The sequence below is a fragment of the Narcine bancroftii genome, chromosome 1, assembly GCF_036971445.1.
Source record: "Narcine bancroftii isolate sNarBan1 chromosome 1, sNarBan1.hap1, whole genome shotgun sequence".
Lineage (NCBI taxonomy): Eukaryota > Metazoa > Chordata > Chondrichthyes > Torpediniformes > Narcinidae > Narcine > Narcine bancroftii.
Window position 1 is genome coordinate 106,222,853 of NC_091469.1, and position 21,599 is coordinate 106,244,451.

At 42.5% G+C, this 21,599-nt stretch overlaps 1 protein-coding gene across 6 annotated transcripts in view; it reads right to left on the reverse strand.

Annotated features, from left to right (window-relative positions):
• The window catches only part of LOC138762226 (collagen alpha-2(I) chain-like), a 512,086-nt gene that overhangs the window by 57,922 nt on the left and 432,565 nt on the right, over positions 1–21,599 (reverse strand). For all 6 annotated transcript variants that reach the window (XR_011356852.1, XM_069935862.1, XM_069935881.1 and 3 more), the window contains 5 exons: positions 20,442–20,495; positions 18,679–18,786; positions 4,627–4,680; positions 4,455–4,508; positions 3,175–3,228 (listed from right to left, as the gene is read on the reverse strand). Coding sequence is in view for 5 of the 6 variants with exons in the window: in XM_069935862.1 (XP_069791963.1) it covers positions 3,175–3,228; positions 4,455–4,508; positions 4,627–4,680; positions 18,679–18,786; positions 20,442–20,495 (324 nt within the window). In the remaining variant the exon portion in view is untranslated. The remainder of the gene's footprint in view (positions 1–3,174; positions 3,229–4,454; positions 4,509–4,626; positions 4,681–18,678; positions 18,787–20,441; positions 20,496–21,599) is intronic.

Genomic DNA, 21,599 nt, shown 5'->3' on the forward strand with positions numbered 1-21,599 from the left:
CAGTTCTGGGTTTGGGAGCTATTATCATTGGTGAAGTGGAGTGCGAATGCAAGTTCCTGCCACCCAATGCAGCACAATCATGTCCTTAGGTATTCCAGCAGAGTGGGCATAGTTGGGAGCTAGAAATGGAAGCAGTTCAATCTGATTTTGGATGTACCTTGGGGAAAGTAGATGACGGAGAGTCTTGCTGATGTAGGGACGAGAGTTTATTCCTGCCAAGTCCATCTCTGATGGTTGTCTGTGAAAATAGGGCAGCTTTTCAAGACACGGGATGATTCCTTTTTGGGGAAAAGACAAGGAATTTGCAGGGAAAGCATGATTGAGCATGACTGGTTGGTGCTCCTGACCAGACACTGGTCACCTCTACATTCCTTCTCAATGTCCTAGCTGGACAATTCTGATGCAAAAACATTCCCAGCCTGATGGTGCTGTACCCTGCACATCCATGTTCTCCTTGACCCAATGGGTGACATTCCCTGGATTGGAGAGGGGTGTCAGAGAATTGAAGCCTCAGTCTCAAGCCCAGGATGGAGTGATTGTCAGTCATAGGGGATTTGTCCAGCTACTCTTCCATTCATCTATGCAGCAATGCATGAAGTGAGAAAGACTCAAATCAAGGATGGCTTGTAACTGTATGCCTCACACTTCATTGCTAAATTCACCATTGGAATAGACACCATTTTTGTGAGATCATAGCTGATTTAATTTTAGTCTCAGCTCCCTATCCCACCTGTTCTCCATAATCCATTAATCCAAAGTCGGCCAAAAATCCCCCATTCTCTCCCTTGAATCCACAATTTAACAATCACCTCCACTCTCTGAGGATTTCCAAAATTTCACAGACACCTGGGAGATGAAATTATTCATCACTTGGATCTTAAATGGGTCAATATATAGAACGTAGGATGGGACAGCACAGGAAGAGGATCTTCAGCCGCCGTATCAGTGCCGAATATGAAGCCCAAGTCAAACTAAAACTGTACACCTGAAAGGTACCCCTCTATTCCCTTCATATTCATGGTCTATCTAGGAGCCCCTTAAAGAGTACTATTGTATTTGTTTCCACCACTCCCCGGCAGCCTGCTCCAGGTGCTCACCACTCTCTGGGTAAAATATTTGATCTCCCTCCAACATCTCCCTTAAATATCCTCCCCCTCATCTACAGGCATGCCCAGCAATGTGTGATGTTTTAACTCTGGGGAAAGATTCTAAATGTCCACCTCATCTATGCCTCTCGTGATTTTATGAACCTCCAGTAGATCTCTCCAAAGAAAACATCATGAGTTTGTCCAATCTCTCCCCATAATTCATACGCTCTGAACCACTCAGCATCCTGGTAAACCTCCTCTGTACCCTTTCCAAAGCCTCCACTTCCTTCGCGTAATGGGGCAACCAGAATTACACACAGTCTTCCAAGTGCATACTAACCAAAGTTCTATATAGCTGCAATGTGACCTCTTGACTTTTATACTCAAGGCTCCACCCAACATTTATTCTGAAACTATACTCCTGGTTTCAGATTCCCCTTAAGGGAACCACCTGCCTTGTCAAGATTCCTCAAATTTCTGTTTGATTCACTGAGGTCATCAATCAACCATCAAATCTACTTCACCTTCAGTTCATTCAATTGTACAAAATAAATGAGGATATTTACAAAGATTTGCCATTGTCTGGATTCCTTTAGTTGATCTTGAGCTCCTGACTACCATCTGCCAATTAAACAGATATAATCAGCCTGGTTGCTTATTGAGTCATTGAGTCACACGGTACAGAACAGGGCCTTCAGTCCAACTCATCCACGCTCACCAAGTTTGCATTTTTGGCATATTCCATTTGCCTGCATTTGGTCCATATCCTTCAAAGCCTTTCTCCTCTCCGTAAATCTGTCCAAATGTCTTTTGGATTAGAACATAAGACATATGAACAGAAATATGCTATTCAGCTCATCGATTCTGCCCTGCCATTTAATCATGAGCCGATCCATTTTCCCACTCAGCCCCATTGCTTGGCCTTTTCCCCATTAACTACCTATCAATCTCTGCCTTAAATACACTTAATGACCTGGCTTGCACTACTACCTGTGGCGCAAATTCCACAGATTTCCCACTCTGGTAAAAGAAATTTCTCTATATCTCTATTCTGTGCATGTCTTTCAATCCTGAAGTTGTGCCATCTTGTTCCAGACTCTCCCATCATGGGAAACAACCTTTCTACATCTACTCTGTCCATGCCTTTCAACATTCAAATTGTTTCAATTCAATTTACCCCTCATTCTTCTAAATTCCAAGTACAGGCCAGGAGCTGTCATTTGCTCCTCATATGATACAATTGTACCCGCTTCTACAGTTTCGTCCTGAGGCTCGTTCCAGATTTGAGTGAAAGGTTGCTGCTCAGGTTCCTCTTAAATCTCCCCCTCTCACCTTAAACCAATGCCACCTTGTTCTGGAATCATATTAGATTCTATTTATATTCGCTAACAGACTTGCACAGCTGAGACGCAGACACCCCCACTGCAGAATGATGCATCAGAAAGTGATGTTGTTCCTGTGCAAGTCATGTACTGTACTTTTGTAAATTTAGATATACAGCACAGTAACAGGCCCTTTTGCCCCATGACTCCGTGCTGCCCAATTACACCCAATTAACCTACAACCCCAGGTATATTTTGATGGGTGTGAATAAATCGGCGTCCTCAGGGAAAACTCACTCAGACATGGGGAGAATGTACAAACTCCTTACAGACAGTGTGTGATTCAAACTCTGGTCACAATTGCTGGCTCAATAACAACCTTGTGCTAACTGCTACGCTAACCCGTGCCACCCACTTGATGGTTGACTTTAGATTCTGATACTTGTGCTATTCCCTCACCAGCTTTGATCTCACTCATGTCACCTATAAATCTTTATCCCATGCAAAAGCTCAGGGGACAAGAACAAACACGACCCCTTCTGACTTGGAACCCCATGTACTAATCTCTTGTGGGCAAGGCCTCTCCAGCTGTCAAGGCTATCCAGACAGGGAATCAGCCACCTGTGGTCAAAACATCCCCCATGTGAACAGGAAGAAAGGGCACATTGCCAAGGTGATTGGGACATCCGGAACGAAATTCTTTCAGACATTGTGTCCATTTGCAGGTGCAAGTCATGGCACTGTGCATTTTCTGATTACTTCACCTTTTCTCCGTTGAACCCCTTCCTGCCTTCAAAGCCTTGTTTGCCTTTTGGACCCTGAAGGCAGAAACAAGCCACAATTTAAATACACCAAGGAAGCATGTATTTAAAACACATGGTGGAACTCAGCTCATCTCACAACATCCACAAGAAGCAAAGATATATAATCGATGTTTCAGGCCTGAGTAAAAAATACAGTTGTCTGAATTAAAGATTGGAGAAAGAAAGGGGAAAGAATGAGAGGGAGAGGAGTACAGACTGACTGACAAAAGATGTTCATTGGATATGAGAAGAGGAGACGTGAGAATTGGTTTTGGCTTTGTGAAAGGAGACAAAGGGAAAAGGGAAGAGAGAGAGCTAGAGTAAAAGAAATGGGGAAGAAGATGGGGGGGGTGGTGCGGGGATTTTAACAGAAACTGGAGAAGTTGATGTTAATGCTGTGGCAAGGTATTATATTGCCAGTCACCTGGGTTTGAATCTGGCGCTGTCTGTAAAGAGTATGTACATTTTCCCTGTGACTATGTGGGTTTCCTCCCACCCTCCAAAAATGTATGGGATCAGTAGGTTAATTGGGTGGTATGGATTACATGGGCTGGAGGTGCCTTCTACCGTATTACATACATACATACAGCATGGGGTAAAGGTTAAAACATTGAGTTTTTGATTCTTAGTTAATGCTGTGCCTGTCTCTTTAAGAAAACTATTGTTTGTAGTGTTACCGTGGTGACTATGATGTAATATGTCATAATATCCACCCAAGCTAGCTGCTTGCTTCTTTTTCTACAAGATGTGAAGGAAGCGTGAGCATGAGAAATATTTTTTTGAACTTTTGTATCTCTAAATTTTGTATCTCTTTAAATACCTTTTTTTATCTCTGTATATCTTTGTGTCTCTATCATACAGTAAATGCTTTGTTATTCGTCATTATGAAAGTCTTGTTTATCTGTTCTATCAACAAATTAAATCTACATAAAGTAACAGCCACAGAGTTTGTAACAGGCAATATTGGCCGATGAGCCTTGCCACCCAATTACACCCAATTGACCTACAACCCTGGTATATTTTGAACAGTGGGAGGAAACCAGAGCACCCGGAGGAAACCCATGAAGACACGGTGGGAATGTACAAACTCCTTAAAGAGAGCGCAGGATTCGAACCCCAGTCCCGATCACTGGCGCTGTAACAACGTTGCGCTAACTGCTATACCAACTGTGCCACACTTAACTGTGTTATATCATTAAAGTGAAAATTAAAAAGTAATGTTTGAAAAAGATTATATTTACCATTCTGCCTAGAAGTCCAACGTTGCCCTGGGATCCTGGCTCTCCAGTGGGACCCTAACATTGAAGGAATACATTTCCAATTATAAATTCATCATAAATACAGGAACAATATTGTAAAATAAAATATTTGATATTTGTTTCTGGAGCCAAGAGCTTCAGTGTCACCACCAACCTCCATCCCTGGTTCACCTGCTGGACCTCGACTTCCAGATGCACCATCAGGTCCCTGAAAATATGCATTTCATTAGTTCCAGATTTGGACTTAAACCAGTGAAACGAAGCTGAGTTAAATAGCAATGCTTGGCCCTGGTGAGGGTGAATATTGAGCAAAGGTCTGGTCTCCCAACTCAAAATGAGTGCAACAAATGCTCATCAGCTTAATTCCTCAAATGGAGAAATCAGGAGGAGGCATTAAACTAACTGAACCCACACTCGAGTTCAGAAGAGTGGAAGTTGATCTCACTGAACTCCATCAAATTTGGAGGATAAATCCAGGGATGAGTCCTTATCAAGGGGTCAGCAGTGGAAAGGGTTAAGAACTTCAAATTCCTGGGTGTCAACATTCTCTGAAGATCTATTGTGGAATCTCCATGTTATTGCAATCAGGAAAAAGGTTTGCCAGCAGAAAACTTTGAGGAGTCAGCATAGACTAGAGGGGCCAAATTGCCTCTTTTCTGTGCTGTAGCATTCTATGGTTCTATGAGATATAGTATGTCACCAGAGATTCTTGCAAATTTCTACAGGTGTGCCATGGAGATCATTCTGATTGGTTGCATCATTGTCTGGTATGGAGCTGCCAATGCACAGGACAGGAAAAGGATGCAGAGAGATGTGAACTTGGCCAGCGCCAACATGGGCATCATTCCATTATGGACATCTAAAAGAGATGGTGTCTCAAGAAAGCAGCATCTATCCTCAAGGACCTTCACCATCCAGGCCATGCCCTGCTACTATCAGGAAGGAGGTACGAGACCTTGAAGATGAACACTTAGTGTAACCAAAATAGCTTTCTCCCCTCTGCCGTTAGGTTTCTGAATGGACAATGATTCACAGACACTACCTCACTTTTCTCCTCTTTGGCTCTAATTTATTTCTTTTTAAATGTAATTTATAGCAATTTTACCCCTGTAATGCAGCCACAAAACAATGAACTTCATGACATGTCCATGACAATAAATTCTGATACGTCCATTAAATGGAATGTCTGGAGCATCAGGGTTCACACGTTCAAGATAAAGGATGAAATCTGTGAGAAGAAGAAATGTCTTCATCCAGAGAGTGACAAACCATTGGAATTCACTGTGTGAGAGGTGTCTGGAGCTCAGTGGATAAGTGCATTTAATTCTGAGAGTGATGCGCTTTCAGATGACACAGGAATCGAGGGGTTTGTGGAGATGATAAAGTCATGAAACTACTTGTGATGTTCTCAACAAAGAGCGGAAGGTGGATCAGCATGCGGTAGAGAAAGGAAGGAAAGCTTGTGATGATAACATGTGAAGGCTCGTTTAGAGGCTAATTTTGATGAAATGAGAAAGGATCTAGAATGTGTGGATTGGGATAAGTTGTTTTCGGGCAAGGATGTGCAAGGCTTGGAGATTAATGGTGTCATAAAATCAGAATGGTATAGAATAGAAATCCCAGAGTTGGAGAATTAAACAGCATCCTCTGGACACAAGACCTTTGAGGCAACTCCTCGCTCTGACCAAGTTTATCCTATTTGCTGGCATTCAGCCTGTTCCCTCTAATCCACGAACTTGTCCAAATGTTTTTACAGTTGCAAATGCACCAACAGCTAACACTGCCTCTGGCAGCTTGTGAAAAAAAGTATGCCTTTTAAATCTTACCCATCTCACCTTAAATCAATGTTCTCAAGCTTCAGACACTCCTACACTGGGAAGGAAGACTGCGACCATTCACTTTATTAGAATCAGAATCAGGATTTATTGTCATGAACAAGTCATGATATTCGGTGTTTTGCAGCAGCGTCAGAGTGTAAACATTCATATTATAGTCATCTTTCAACATTACTATATATTTTAAAAATAAAAATAATAGTGGATGAAAAGTGAGGCCTTGTCTTTGGTTCATTGCAGCGGGGAAGAAGCTGTCTTTGTGCCGTTTAGTGCCAGTCTTTAGGCTCCTGTCCGATGGTAGCAGAGTGAAGAGGGTGTGGCCTGGGTCGTGGGAGTTTTTGAGGATAAAAGCTGCTTATTTAAGACATAGTCTCATGTAGATGTCCTTGATGGAGTGAAGGCTGGTGCCTGTGAATGTCGCACCCTCTGGAGTTTATTCTTGTCCTGAGTGTTGCAAGTGATGCAACCAGCCAGAATATTCTCCACACTACACCTGCAGAAGTTTTCGAGAATTTTCAGTGACACATCAAATCTCCTCAGACTTCAGACAAGAGTATAGCCACTGGTGAGCCTTCTTTGTGATTGCATCAACATGGAGGCTTCAGGACAGATTCTCGGAGATGTTGATATCCAGGAATCTGATGTTCTTGACCCTCTCCATTACTGAGCCCTCAATGAGGACTGGGTCATGTTCCCCTGACTTCCTTCTGAAGTCCACAATAATCTCCTTGGTTTTGTTGACGTTGAGATCAAGATTATTGTTATTACACCATTCAACAAGCTGATCTATTTCCCTCTTTGTGATGCACTGCTGCAGCAGTAAGCAGACACAAAACTCGAGAAATACTGTACAACAGGCTTTATTCAGTTAAAAGCTATACTGGTGGCTTCCGAGTGACTGGCTCAGGATAATATCCTGGCAGTTGATTGACAGCTGGCTGGGTGGAGTTAGGTCTATTCAGGTCAGCTGATTGACAGCCGGCCAGGTGTGGTCTATCCTCCAGTGATCTTCCTGCAGGTACAGAGATCGCCCCCTGGAGTAGGCTAGTGGTGTATCACCACACTCCTGTGATTTTGCCGACAACTGTGGTGTCATCTTATAAAGTTTTATAAATCTTTATTAATGTCCCTTTATAAAGTCATGTTCACTCTAGGAAAACAGTCTTCTATTGCTGTCTCCTCAACATTGGAGATACTAAACTCAGACTAGGACAGTGGTTTCACTCACATATCACCATCCAAAGCCATAGGTGCTAGTAAGGGATTACTTATGTGAGTGGGGAAAAAAGGTTCAGAACCATGGACTAGGAGATCACTTTGTTCAGCACTTTCACACTGCCTGCTACATGGATCACCCAGTGGATCTCCCATTTCAATTCCCTTTCCTATTCCCATGCAGACACATCTGTCCATAGTCTCGTGCTCTGCCAGACTGAGAGCACCTGCAAATTAGAAGAACAACACCTCATCTTCCATCTGGCCATCCTCCAACTAGATGGCATTAACAATGACTTCTGTTTCCATTAACCCTCACCCTGCCTCACCCCTCCCCCTGCCCACTCTTCCCCATATCCCTATGTCCCTTTTCACCTAGCTTTGTCTCTCTTTTCCTTTCCCTCTATCTCCTTTCCTACAACTCTGCATTCACACACCCAACCTCCCCACCCATCCCAATGAAAAACTCAGACCCAAATTGTCAGTAATACATCTTTGCCTCTTATGGATGCTGTGAGATCAGCTGGGCTCCTCCAGCATTTCTGTGTTTTTACCCAGCATATCCTTTGGAGAAAGGCAAATTTTGAGGAAATGAGAAAGGATCCAGAATGCGTGGATTGGGATAGGATTTTTTTTGGGCAAGGAAGTACAAGGTAAGTGGAGGACTTTCAAAGGTGAGGTTTTGAGAGTAAAGAGCTTTTTATGTTCCTGTCAGGATTAAAGGCAAGTTTATCAGGCATAGGGAATCTTGGTTTTCAAGGGATATTGGGGACCTGGTCCAGTATATAGCATTTCATGGAGTCCATTGTATGGAGTCAAAAGAGATGGGGAGGTCTTAAATTGTGGTTTTTCTTTCATTAGTATTCACTTAGGAAATGAACACAGGGTGGTGGGAAGTAAGGAGAACAAGCTGTGAGGTCATGGAACCTACACAGATTAAAGAGAAGGAAGTGTTTGCTGTCTTAAAGCAAATAAGCGTGGATAAATCCCAAGGGCCTGACAAGTTATTCCCTCGGACCTTGAGGGAGGCTAGTGTAGAAATTGCAGGGGGTCTGACAGAAATATTTAAAATGTCCTTAGTCATTGGCATGGTGCTGGAGGATTGGAGGGGAGATCATATTGTTCTGTTGTTTAATAAAAGCTCCAAACGTAACTCTGGAATTTATAGGCTGGTGAGCCTGACATTAGTAGTAGATGAATTATTGGAAGGTGTTCTAAGAGATCAGATATACAATTATTTTGATAGCCAGAAATTGATTAGGGATAGTGTTATGAGCCCAGAGGTCTCCAAAACCCAGCAGCAATAGAAATCCACAAAGACAATGGTTACTTAAACAAAAGTTGCTTTTAATTTTCTTTAAACATAATAACAAGATCAAACTTTAACTTATTACTATTAACTTAACCCCCTTCTAATTCTAAGTGCACGGATATGTAAATGTGGATATGTTCAGGCAAGTTCTCTGTTTCGCAGTCCAATCATTCACTTCTCACTTCTCCAAGCTCACTGGTATTAGACAATTCTTATACTGTGCACAGAATTTAACATTTATGAATTTTCACCAGGTTCTAGTGCTTAAAGGTAAATGGTTATCGCTCAGGAAGGTTCTTGTTGGTTTCAGAGAGAAATTTGTTACTCATTGGACCTACACAAACTGATTTCCTCGAAACAGCCATTTCAGCGTCTTGCCAAATAAACTTGCCCCATCATGAGTTTTCCAAATGATAACCTCTTCTTCTAGGTCACCACAGAGTTCCCCTTGTTTCCCTTATTTCAGGAGAAACACTCTAGCCATTTATTTCCTCTTGTAAGCACTACAAAGGTTTTGAGCAGGCTGAACTCAGACCTCAAAACCCATCTTCAAAATGGGGTCTTTAAACAAGCTTGCCAGCTTGTCATTTTTCAGCCTCAACTGCTACTGTAGAACTGACTCCTCTCTCTCTCACTCTCTCTCAGAGAAGAATCCTTTTTTTTCCTCTCTCTGCTTGTAAAAATTAAAAACCTCTCCCAAGGCTCCAAACCCAATCTTTGAAAGATCTTATCAATACTTGAGCCCGGACTGTTCCAATTTGCATCTCCTTTTGAAGTTCTTTCCAAAGCAATTCCATTGTCTCTGCAAAAATCACTCAGAGCCTCGACATCTAGCTTCAGCAAAGCTCTTGCATTTTAAAAGAGACCTGTTTTGTGAAGTGTTACTCTGCTTGTGAAATGACCTACACCAAACCCCCACAATCTATCTCTTTCAAAGACATATTTATCCATAACCATAATATAACCCGTAACAATTGTCAACATGGTTTTGTGTGTGGTAGGTCATGTTTAACCAATCTTGTAGACTTTTTCGAGGAGGTTACCAGGAATATTGACAAAGGAAAGGCTATGGATGTTGTCTTTTGAAAAGCTTTTGACAAGGTCCCACATGGGACATTAGTCAGAAAGGTTCAGATGCTAGGTATTCATGGTGAAGTAATGAACTGGATTCGACAATGGGTGGATGGGAGAAGCTAAGTGTGAGGTGTTGCATTTTGGAAAAGACAAACACAGTAAATGGTAGGGCACTGAGGAATGCAGTAGGACAGAAAGATCTAGGAATACAGATACATAATTCCCTGAAAGTGGCGTCACAAGTGGATAGGGTTGTAAAGAGTGATTTTGGCATACTGGCCATCATAAATCAAAGTATTGAGTATAAGAGTTGGAATGTTCTGTTACAGTTGTATAAGACATTGGTGAGACCAAATTTAGTGCATTGTGTGCAGTTTGTGTCACCTAATTACAGGAAAGATATCAATAAGATAGAAAGAGTGCAGAGAAAATTTACTAGGATGTTACCTTGTCTTCAGGAATTGAGTTAGAGGGAAAGGTTAAAGGACTTTATTCCCTAGAGCATAGAAGAATGAGGGGAGATTTGATTGAGGTATTTATGATAATGTAGATAGGCTTTTTCCACTGAGGGTAGGTGAAAAGCAAACTGGAGGACATAGATTAAAGGTTAAAGGTGAAAGGGGAAAGGTTTAGGAGGAACATAATGGGAACTATTCCACACAGAGAGTGGTCGGAGTGCAGAATGAGCTGCCAGTTAAAGCGGTGAATGCGGGCTCAATTTTTACATTTAAGAGGGATTTGGACAGGTACATGGATGAGAGAGGTATGGAAGGCTATAGACTGGGTGCAGGCCAGTGAGAATAGGCAAAAAAAAATGGTTTGGCACAGACGAGAAGGGTCGAAGGGGGCTGATTCTGTGCTGTAATGTTCTAAGGTTCTAAGTCCAGTAATATTCTTATGAATCTTCTCTGCATCCCTTCCAGCTTCATGACATCCTTATTTCAACACTAAGCACAATTCCATCTCACCCCTCCAACAACTGAGGAAGCACGACCCTCCACACTCCCTCTAAGCAGACACAGGAGTGATATAGGGTCCTAACTGATGCGAATCAGCTTCTTTGACAGCCCTGGACTGTTCTTCTGCAGAAATTACAAGGCATGACCCAAATAAACATTCTGCCAATGCAGTGGAAGTTTTAAGCCTTACACTCTGAAACTTGGTTAACTGCATTCTGAGCAGCTGTGTTGAAAACACAGGAATGGATTTGTAACCAATCTTGTTTTTCTCTCAAATAATTAGAATAATTAAATATTTAGACATTTTAGACATGCAGCATGGTAACAGGCCCCGCAGCAATAGAAATTCACTAAGACAAATGGCTACTTAAATAAAAGTTGCTTTTAATTATCTCTAAACATGAAAACAGGATCAAACTTTAACTTATTACCATGAACTTAACTTAACCTAACTTAATCCCTTTCTAATTCTAAGTGCATATGTATGTAATGTGCATGTAAGTTCAGAAAAGTTCTTTGATTCATAGCCCAATCTCACTTCTCATTCCTCTAAGTTCGCTGGTGTCAGGCCATTCTTATAATAGGCACAGAATTTAACATTTATGAATCTTCACCAGGCTTTGGTGCTTGAAAGGTAAATAGTTACCACTCAGTAAGGTTCTTATTGGTTTTCAGAGAGATTTGTTGCTTGTTGGACACAAACTGATTCCTTCTGTCTTTCCGAAGAAACTTGCCCCATCAGGATTTTCCAGATGATAACCTCTTTCTTTCAGGTCACCACAGCCAGCCATCTCATCTGGTATAGACCACAAGGGCTTTGACCAGGCTGAATTAAGAACTCACAATTTGTCTTCAAAATGAGGTTTTTCCACAAGTTTGCCAGCTTGTCCTGTTCCAGTCCCAGCTGCTGCTGCTGCTGCTGACTGTACAACTGAATTCTCTCTCTCTCTCTCTCTCTCTCTCTCTCTCCCTCACACACACACACACACACACACACACACACACACACACACACACACACACACACACACACACACACACACACACACACACACACTTGGAGAAAAGTCTGTTTGACCCTCTCTGCTTGCAAAACCACAACACCTTCCTAGAACAGAAAACTGCATTCAGACAGATTGCGGTACCTGACCTAATCTTCAAGTCCATTCATCTGTTGCTTTCCAAAACAATAATCCATTACTCCACAGCATGTCCAATTAACACCTACTTGTGAAGTCCTTAGAGGCATTCTTCAAAGTTTATGCAAAGACACTCAGATCCTGGACTGTCTGGCTTGAGCACAGCTCTGGCTTTTAAATTAGATCTGTTTTGAAGTGTTTGTATGTGACCTACACTAAAAACACGTGTCACAATTTACCTCCTTTAAAACATATCTATATACAATATAAAATATAAAATAATCTGTCACAGTACAAATTCCTTACAGACAGTGGGATTCGAACCCTTGTCCCGATCGCTGGTACTATAATGTCATTACACTAACCATTACACTAACCATGCCACCCAAATATTGCAGTAATTCTGAGAAGGCTGACAAATTCAATCTGTTCAGGGAAGGATGCCAGTTTCTTGCAGAAGAATGAGGGATGTCCTAATAGAAGTGTACAAGTTAATGAGGGAGTTTGATCATGTGGATAGCCAGATGCTTTATTCCAGGGCTGAAATGGCTAACAGGAGAGGACAGAATTTGAAAGTGCTTGAGAGTAAGGGTAAGGCGGATGTAAGAGGTAGGTTTTTCACACAGAGTGGTGGGTGCATGGAATGTGCTGCCAGCAATGGTGGTGGAGGCCGGGACAATACCACCTTTCACAAGACAACTAGTGCATAGAACTGAGTAAAATGGAGGGGTAAAGAGCAGAGAAATTCCACTGTGGGCTGAAGGGCCTGTACTGTACTGTAAATTATTATGATCTATGCAGGGATCAGAATTCAATTATTTCATTTGGACAAGAGACTTGAAAAGCTGATGTTTATTTGTCAGGTAAGTGAAAAAATAAATGCATTTTTGAGAAGCTATGTAAAAATCAGGGGAAGTCAAACCAAGTCCAGTGACCTGAGTTGAATCTGGGGCTGTCCGTAAGGAGTTTGTATTGTAATGGAATATTTGAGAGATAAATTGGTAAAATTAGAGAAGAGACATATAAGGCAATTGAACAACTGAAAAGTGGCAAAGCAGCAGGTATGGATGGAATCCCCCCAGAGGTCTGGAAGGCTGGCGGCAAAAAACTGCATGCCAAACTGCATGAGTTTTTCAAGCTCTGCTGGGACCAAGCAAAGCTGCCTCAGGACCTTCGTGATGCCATCATCATCACCCTGTACAAAAACAAAGGCAAGAAATCAGACTGCTCAAACTACAGGGAATCACGCTGCTCTCCACTGCAGGCAAAATCTTCGCTAGGATTCTCCTAAATAGAATAATACCTAGTGTCGCCGAAAATGTTCTCCCAGAATCACAGTGCGGCTTTCGCGCAAACAGAGGAACTATTGACATGGTCTTTGCCCTCAGACAGCTCCAAGAAAAGTGCAGAGAACAAAACAAAGGACTCTACATCACCTTTGTTGACCTCACCAAAGCCTTCGACACCGTGAGTAGGAAAGGGCTTTGGCAAATACTAGAGCGCCTCGGATGCCCCCCAAAGTTCCACAACATGGTTATCCAACTGCACGAAAACCAACAAGGTCGGGTCAGATACAGCAATGAGCTCTCTGAACCCTTCTCCATTAACAATGGCGTGAAGCAAGGCTGCGTTCTCGCACCAACCCTCTTTTCAATTTTCTTTAGCATGATGCTGAAACAAGCCATGAAAGACCTCAACAATGAAGACGCTGTTTACATCCGGTACCGCACGGATGGCAGTCTCTTTAATCTGAGGCGCCTGCAAGCTCACACCAAGGCACAAGAGCAACTTGTCCGTGAACTACTCTTTGCAGACGATGCCACTTTAGTTGCCCATTCTGAGCCAGCTCTTCAGCGCTTGACGGCCTGTTTTGCGGAAACTGCCAAAATGTTTGGTCTGGAATTCAGCCTGAGGAAAACTGAGGTCCTCCATCAGCCAGCTCCCCACCATGACAACCAGCCTCCCCACATCTCCATCGGGCACACAAAACTCAAAACGGTCAACCAGTTTACCTATCTCGGCTGCACCATTTCATCGGATGTAAGGATTGACAACGAGGTAGACAACAGACTCGCCAAGGCAAATAGCGTCTTTGGAAGACTACACAAAAGAGTCTGGAAAAACAACCAACTGAAAAACTTCACAAAGATTAGCGTATACAGAGCAGTTGTCATACCCATACTCCTGTTCGGCTCCGAATCATGGGTCCTCTACCGGCATCACCTACAGCTCCTAGAACGCTTCCACCAGTGTTGTCTCCACTCCATCCTCAACATTCATTGGAGCGACTTCATCACCAACATCGAAGTACTCGAGATGGCAGAGACCGACAGTATTGAATCCACGCTGCTGAAGATCCAACTGCACTGGGTAGGTCACGTCTCCAGAATGGAGGACCATCGTCTTCCCAAGATCGTGTTATATGGCGAGCTCTCCACTGGCCACCGAGACAGAGGTGCACCAAAGAAGAGGTATAAGGACTGCCTAAATAAATCTCTTGGTGCCTGCCACATTGACTACCGCCAGTGGGCTGATATCGCCTCAAGCCATGCATCTTGGCGGCTCACAGTTCGGCGGGCAGCAACCTCCTTTGAAGAAGACTGCAGAGCCCACCTCACTGACAAAAGACAAAGGAGGAAAAACCCAACACCCAACCCCAACCAACCAATTTTCCCTTGCAACCGCTGCAACCGTGTCTGCCTGGACTTGTCAGCCACAAACGAGCCTGCAGCTGACGTGGACATTACCCCTCCATAAATCTTCGTCCGCGAAGCCAAGCCAAAGAAAGACATACATACACATATTTTAAAACAGATCTTATTTGAAATATTGAAGAATTTATATTCAGTAACTTTACAGGAACTATGGAGAATGCTGTGCACATTTAACAAGTAGGTGCAAATTGAAATTAATTAATTAAAGCAACAAGCAGGAGACACTGGCTGTTAAAAGCTCTTTGCAAGGGTTTTGACAGAATGCACAGAAAGGTCACTCCTGTGCTTTTGTTTACCTAAAGACAACAGCTTGACCAAGAAGATTTACTCCTATTGTTTGCTGGAGAAGGTCAGGGGTTTTGAAGTGAGAGAGTCACATGGCTTTCTGGCTGTTGGAGAGAGAGAAGGAGAGAGGGACACTAAATAGACAGCTGAAACAAGCAGGAGAAGCTTGTTGGAACTGAAACAGAAAAGGTCCAGAGCGGAGGATGGCTGGAAGTGCTATCTGTCTGATGTTTCTCTTGGAATAAGTGGAACAGAAAGGAACTCTGTGATGGCATGAAAGAAAGAGGTTATCATCTGGAGAACCCAGATGGGCAAGATTTCATCAGCAAGGCATTGAGGTGACTAATGGTTGTACCTCAGGTGTCGAAATTCTGGAACAACAAATCGCTCTCTGCAAACCATTACGAGAACCTTCCTGAGCAGTAAACATTTACCTTTCGAGTACCAAAGCCTAGTGAATTTTATTCATGTTAAATTCTGTGCACAGTATAAGAAATGCCTGCAACCTGAGAACGTGAAAGAATGAGAAGTGAGATTGAACTGTGAACCAAAGAATTTTTCTTAAATTTACACACACATTACATACAAGTGCGCTTAGAATTAGAAGGGGTTTAAGTTGGGTTTAGTTAAGTTAATAGAGATAAGTTAAAGTTTGATTTGGTTTTCATGTTGAAAGATAATTAAAAACAACTTTTGTTTAAGTAGCTACTTGTCTTGGTGAATGTCTATTGCTGCAGGGTTTTGGGGTCCTTTGGGCTCGTAACAGTATGTCCTCCCCATGTCTGCGTGGGATTCCTCTGGGTTCTCGAGTTTCCTCCTACGTTCCAAAGCCATAATGGGTCAACAGGTTAATTGGTCACATGGGTGTATTTGGAAAGCTTGAACTCGTGGGCTGGAAGTGTCTGTTTACTTTGCTATGTCTCAAATGAAAAATTTTAAAAAATTTAAGTTGTGAACAGTTATTTCTGGGAGGTTGTTTTTACTGGCAGGTAAGACTAGAACTAAGGGTCATGGCCTCAAAGTCCGGGGAAATAGATTTAAGCCAGAGACAAGGAGGAACTGCTTCTCCCAGAGAGTAGTAAATCTGTGGAATTCTCTGTCAAAGGAGACCATAGAGGCTGCCTCATTGAATATATTTATGACAGAGATCAATAGATTTTTGCCCACTGAGGGGAATTAAGGTCTTCAAAAATCTATTTGAAGAATAGTGGAATTAAGGATTATGAGGAATGGGCTGGTAAGAGGAGGTGAGTCCAGTCAGATCCACACTCATGGTCTTATTGAATGGTAGAGCAGGCTCAATTACCCCAAAAGCCAACTCCTGCTCCAATTTTTATGTTCTAATATAGTGGTATTTGCAGAAGAAAGCAGTTAATGTTTCTGATTGAATAATGAGATTGTTGTGGAGTAGGTTTACATATACACAACATCAAAAACTGAAGAGCCTTCCTCAATGTGCTAAGGAAGTGTACAGGAGTGAGATAGATCAGCTAGAAGAGTGGTGTTACATCAACAACCTTGTACTCAATGTTACCAAAACTAAGGGGCCTATTGTGGGCTTTTTAAAAAATATAACACAGTAACAGGCCATTTTGGCCCACGAGTCTGTGCCGCCCTATTTACACCCAATTAACCTACACCCCCAGTACAATTCGAATGATGGGAGGAATCTGGAGCCCCAGGGAAAACGTAGAAACTCCTTACAGACAGTGTAGAATTGAAACCTCTGTCCCGATCACTGGTGGCGTAAAGGCATTGCGCTAACAGCTACCCCAACCATGCTGCCCACTTCAGGAAGGGGAAACCAGAACATCATCCAGTCCTCAACAAGGGGTCAGTAGTTAAAATAAAGGATAAGAACTTTAAATTCTTGAGTGTGAACATTTCTGAAGTTCTGTCCTGTGGCCTCCATGTCAATGTAATTATGAGAAAGGTTCACCAGTGGCTAGACTTCGTGAGGAGTTTGAGCAGATATGGTATATCATCAAAGACACCTGCAAATTTCTATAGGTGTATCATGAAGAGTATTCAGACTGGTTACATCGCTGTCTGGTATGGAGTTGCCAATGCACAGGACAGGAAAAGACAACAGAGAGTTGTGAACACGGGCATCAGTCTTCACTTCATCAAGGTTATCCATAAGAGGTGGTGTCTTAAGAAAGCAGCCTCTCTCATCAAAGACACTCACCGCCCATGCCCACTTCTCACTGCTACCATCAGGAAGGAAGGAGCCTGAAGACACACAAACACTGGTACTGTGACAGAGTATTTAGAGGTGGCTTGGGATGAAATGCTAGAGTAGCTTGCACACAAACACATTTTAAAACAGAATTTTTGCAGGACTTTTCCAGAATGCTTTTTCCTAAGAAAGCAACAAAAGTTGCAGAATACAGTTTGCCTGGGAGAGCATGAGATTTTTGCAGGCAGACTCCCTCTCAGAGAGGGAGGGTGTGAAACAGAGAGAGAGAAGGAGTCACAGAAATCAGTTCCTGAGGGACAAGCTGGCAAACTTTGGAAGGTTGCCTGGTCGAAGGAGAAAACTGGCCGCCTGAAAAGTAACCTGAAAGAAAGAGGATCACCTGGAGAACCCTGAAGGGGGCAAGTTTCGTCAGCACGACTGATAATGAAGTAATCAGTTGCGGCTGTCCTGGAAAAGGAATCTCTCTCTGAAAACCAGCAAGAACCCTTCTAAGTGGTAACCATTTGCCTGTTAAGCACCAAAGACTGGTGAACTTTGTTAATGCTAACTTCTGTGCACAGAATCAGAATTGCCTGCAACCAGTGAGATTGGACTGTGATCCAAAGAACTTTTCTAATCTTAAATATACATTACACACACCTGCACTTAGTATTAGAGGGGGGGATTAAGTGGGTTAGGTAGGTTAAGTAATAAGTTAAAGTTTAATTCTGTTTTCTTGTTCAAATATAATTAAAATCTACTTTTGTTTAAGAAACCCTCTGTTGTGGTGCATACCTATTGCTGCTGGATTTTGGCGTCCTCTGGACTCCGTGACAGTACCAAAAAAGCTTCTTCCCCTCTGCCATCAGATTTCTAATGGGCAATGAACCACAGACAGTACCTGACATTTTCTCTTCTTTTGCACTAATTTATCTATTTTTAAATGTGATTTATGACAATATTTGCCCCTATGTCGCTGCTGCGAAACAACAAATTATGAGACATGTTCATGACAATAAATTCTGATACTAATATTTGGTGAGGTCTTGCAGCATTTCTGTTTTAGATTCCAACACCTGCACTTTGATTTATTTTGCTGTCACCCTACAAGATCATTTCTACCCTTAATTACAGATCTTTAATCTTTAATTACTGTAATAAGGGCCCCTCAAGGGTTGACTATGTTTAATACTGTCAAATCAAGTTCTATTCCTGTATGCATGAACACAAAATATCTTGGCTCCAAGAATATTGTCTATTTAGCGAGTTTGGTTAGCAGTCAGTTTTAAATATTGAAATCAATCCACGGAATTCAATTAAACACAAAAAACATTGCAAAAGATGCAAGGAAGTAAATGATCCTTCAACCAAAGCTGTCCAACATGAACTCAAGCTTTTAGATAACAAGACTGTCCATTTGCAGTAATTTCCCCACAGCTGTCGGGTGCTCAGACATATTAGTAAAGCAGGGGAAATGTAAAGTTGATGACTCACCACAAGTCCTGCATCGCCCTTGAAGCCACTCTCACCCTTGATCCCGTGATGTCCAATTTCACCTTTGGGTCCTGGTGAACCTTTTGGTCCCACAACACCAGAATGACCCTGTGTTGAATGATTTTAAGCAGCAGGAGAGTTAGAAAATGTAAGAAAGTGATACATTGAGGGAGGGAGGGGTTAGTGATAGATACCACATGTATTATCTTATATACAATCCATTATTGACTGCATGTAATGCGGTTTAAAAAATTTTTTTAAATTCAAAAAAAGAGATACATTGGCACATTTTCCTTTTCATACTTGTTCATTCATTGAACTGAACAATGTTTTATTACAGTGTCATCCTGCTGTAAACTGATTTTATCCAGAGTGGAGTACAATAACATTGCTTGGCATTACTCAAAGAATTCAGCCTTTTGTGGTGAGTTGCCTTTGTGAATCCTAAACACTAATTCTGTGTCAGAGGCCACATGGTATGTCCTTCTTCCCTCTACAATGGGCGGCATGGTTAGCGCAATGCTACTATAGAACTACTGAGCCTGGTTCAAATCTGCTGCTGTTTGTAAGGAGTTTGTACGTTCTCCCATTGACAGCATGGGTTTCCTCTGGGTGCTCTGGTTTCCTCCTGTGTTGGTAGGTTATTTGGTCACATGGGTGTATTTGGGTGGCACAGGTTCATGGGCTGGAAGGGCCTGTTAAATTAAATTACATTAAAAACACCTTTTGGAGAGTTTCAAGGGAACTCGGGGCATGTTATAATGTGGAAGTAGTCAGGAAAATAAAGGTATCCTTTCCACAGCCGGGGTGGTGGGGTGGGGGGGGGGGGGAGAGAGTGTGCAGGAAGCAAGTAAAATTCTGACCTAAATGCCTTAGCCACACCGACCCTCATCTCCTACACGAAGACCAAGAGCTCCCTCCTTTGTTGCTGACACTGCTTGCCCCTCCACCCACCCCCCCCCCCCCACCCCAGCACCAGATTCCCAACTTCCCCCATTCTAGCTTCTAAAAAAACATCCTGGCCTCGGATCCACCCTTCACCTCACACGCTCCACCAGCGACGGCCCAAACAACCAGAGGCTTCGAGGCAGGATTACAAGGAGCACATTGGAACTCAGAAGTAACTGAATATAATTCATGCCCAGTTTTAATCCAGAAATAGACATTGGTTCATAAAATACAATATCATGTTGGTTGTCTCCATAGTATACATCAGATTAAATGTAAAAGAGATAATAAATACAAAATATAAATAAAGAATATATTTTCACAAATGCTTTAGTGAAAGAAGAAAGTGGCCATACAATTGTTGAAACAAGGGGAGGTTCAAGAATCTGATAACCAGGAACACATTTTGTTTATTTGTACCTCCTGACTGGTACTATTGCCTCAATCTGCATCCTATTTCTGGCTCTCCCCGACCCCTGGTCATCAAATGACTACTGCGTAAAACACCAAATTAATGATTGGAAACAGCAAGGTGTCAAACATACTGAGCTGAAGTCCGGGACACATACATTTAGCCAAGGTATAAGAGAGCATGATGTGCCAATTTGGGCTTAAAGACACATTCATAAACTTTCCATTACAACACAGAAACAGGCCCCTTCAGCCCTTCTAGTCTGTGCCTAGTCCCACTGACCTGCACCCAGTTCATAAAGACACTTTTTGAAAACTCAGATAAAATCAATAGGAGTTATCTGCTTTTGTAACTTTTGAAGTTTCAAAGCACTTTCACTTCTTTTAATGATATATGTACTTACAATACTTCCGGAACTGCCAAGATCGCCTGCAACTCCTTTATCACCAGGTAACCCCTAGAAAATGTTTAAACCTTTTAGCTTCTGTTTTGCTTCACATTTTCAATAAAAGCAGTTTACTCTATATATTGCCCACAAATAAACTAATTGTTCAATGGGCCACTGGACGAACTTAATGGGTCAGACAGCATCCATGGGCAGAAATGGTCAGTCAACATTTTAGGTCAGGACTCTTTATCATGGGAAGGGGAGATATTAAGATTCAAGAATCAATGATACCAAGAGGGAGAAGAAGCTGGTGAGGGCTAAGAGGGTAGAGGATATTGGACAGAAGGTGAGGGTGCTGGAAAGGCAGAGAGAGAAAGGATGACTGGGAGGGGGAAGGTGAGAGAGAAACGTCAGATGAGAGAAGGTAAAGATGAGATGGAAACAGAGGAATCAGATAGAGGTGGGGGTTAGCTAAAGTTAGAAAATCAATGTTTAAGTTATTGGTTTTTTTGACTGTCCATTTTCCTGAGGTTACGTTTGACGTCACTCTGACAATGGCTGAGGCAAGGACCTGAATGGTGCAGGTATGGTAATTGAAATGATTGATGACTGAAAGTTCTAGCTTCGACCCACTGGTGTTCATTGAAGAGCTCACCCAATCTCTGTTAGGTCATGCCAATGAAGAGGAGGCCACAAAGGGTAAACCAAGTGCAGTGGATTATGAATGACATGCAGGTAAAGCATTGCCTCATCTAGATCACTTCCATTTATAAAAACGATAACTACCCTCTCACACTCAGCTGAGACCATATCTGTACAGGCACTCCCTCTGAACAAAGAGAGTTCAACAAACAACAGGGGTTGTGCCACAGGTGGGTAATATTTCTGCTCAGACTGTCAAAGGAGCTTGCTTTATCATCAGAGCCAAGAACTAACCCACTGCTCTCCTAGAATTGTATGCTGTGGAGGTTTCTTTCACTCGGTCCCCAGAGAAGTCCCCTGCCCCTACCCAACCGTGGCTGAGTGTGGACTATATTGTGCGCTGCAATATGGTAGGAACTATCCCTATAGACAGGGCTATAGACAAGCCTGCTACAGGCTTCATTGGCTATTGGTGCTTCTTGGGAGACAGAATGAGATGTACCAACAAAACAGGAAAGTCTGCAGATGCTG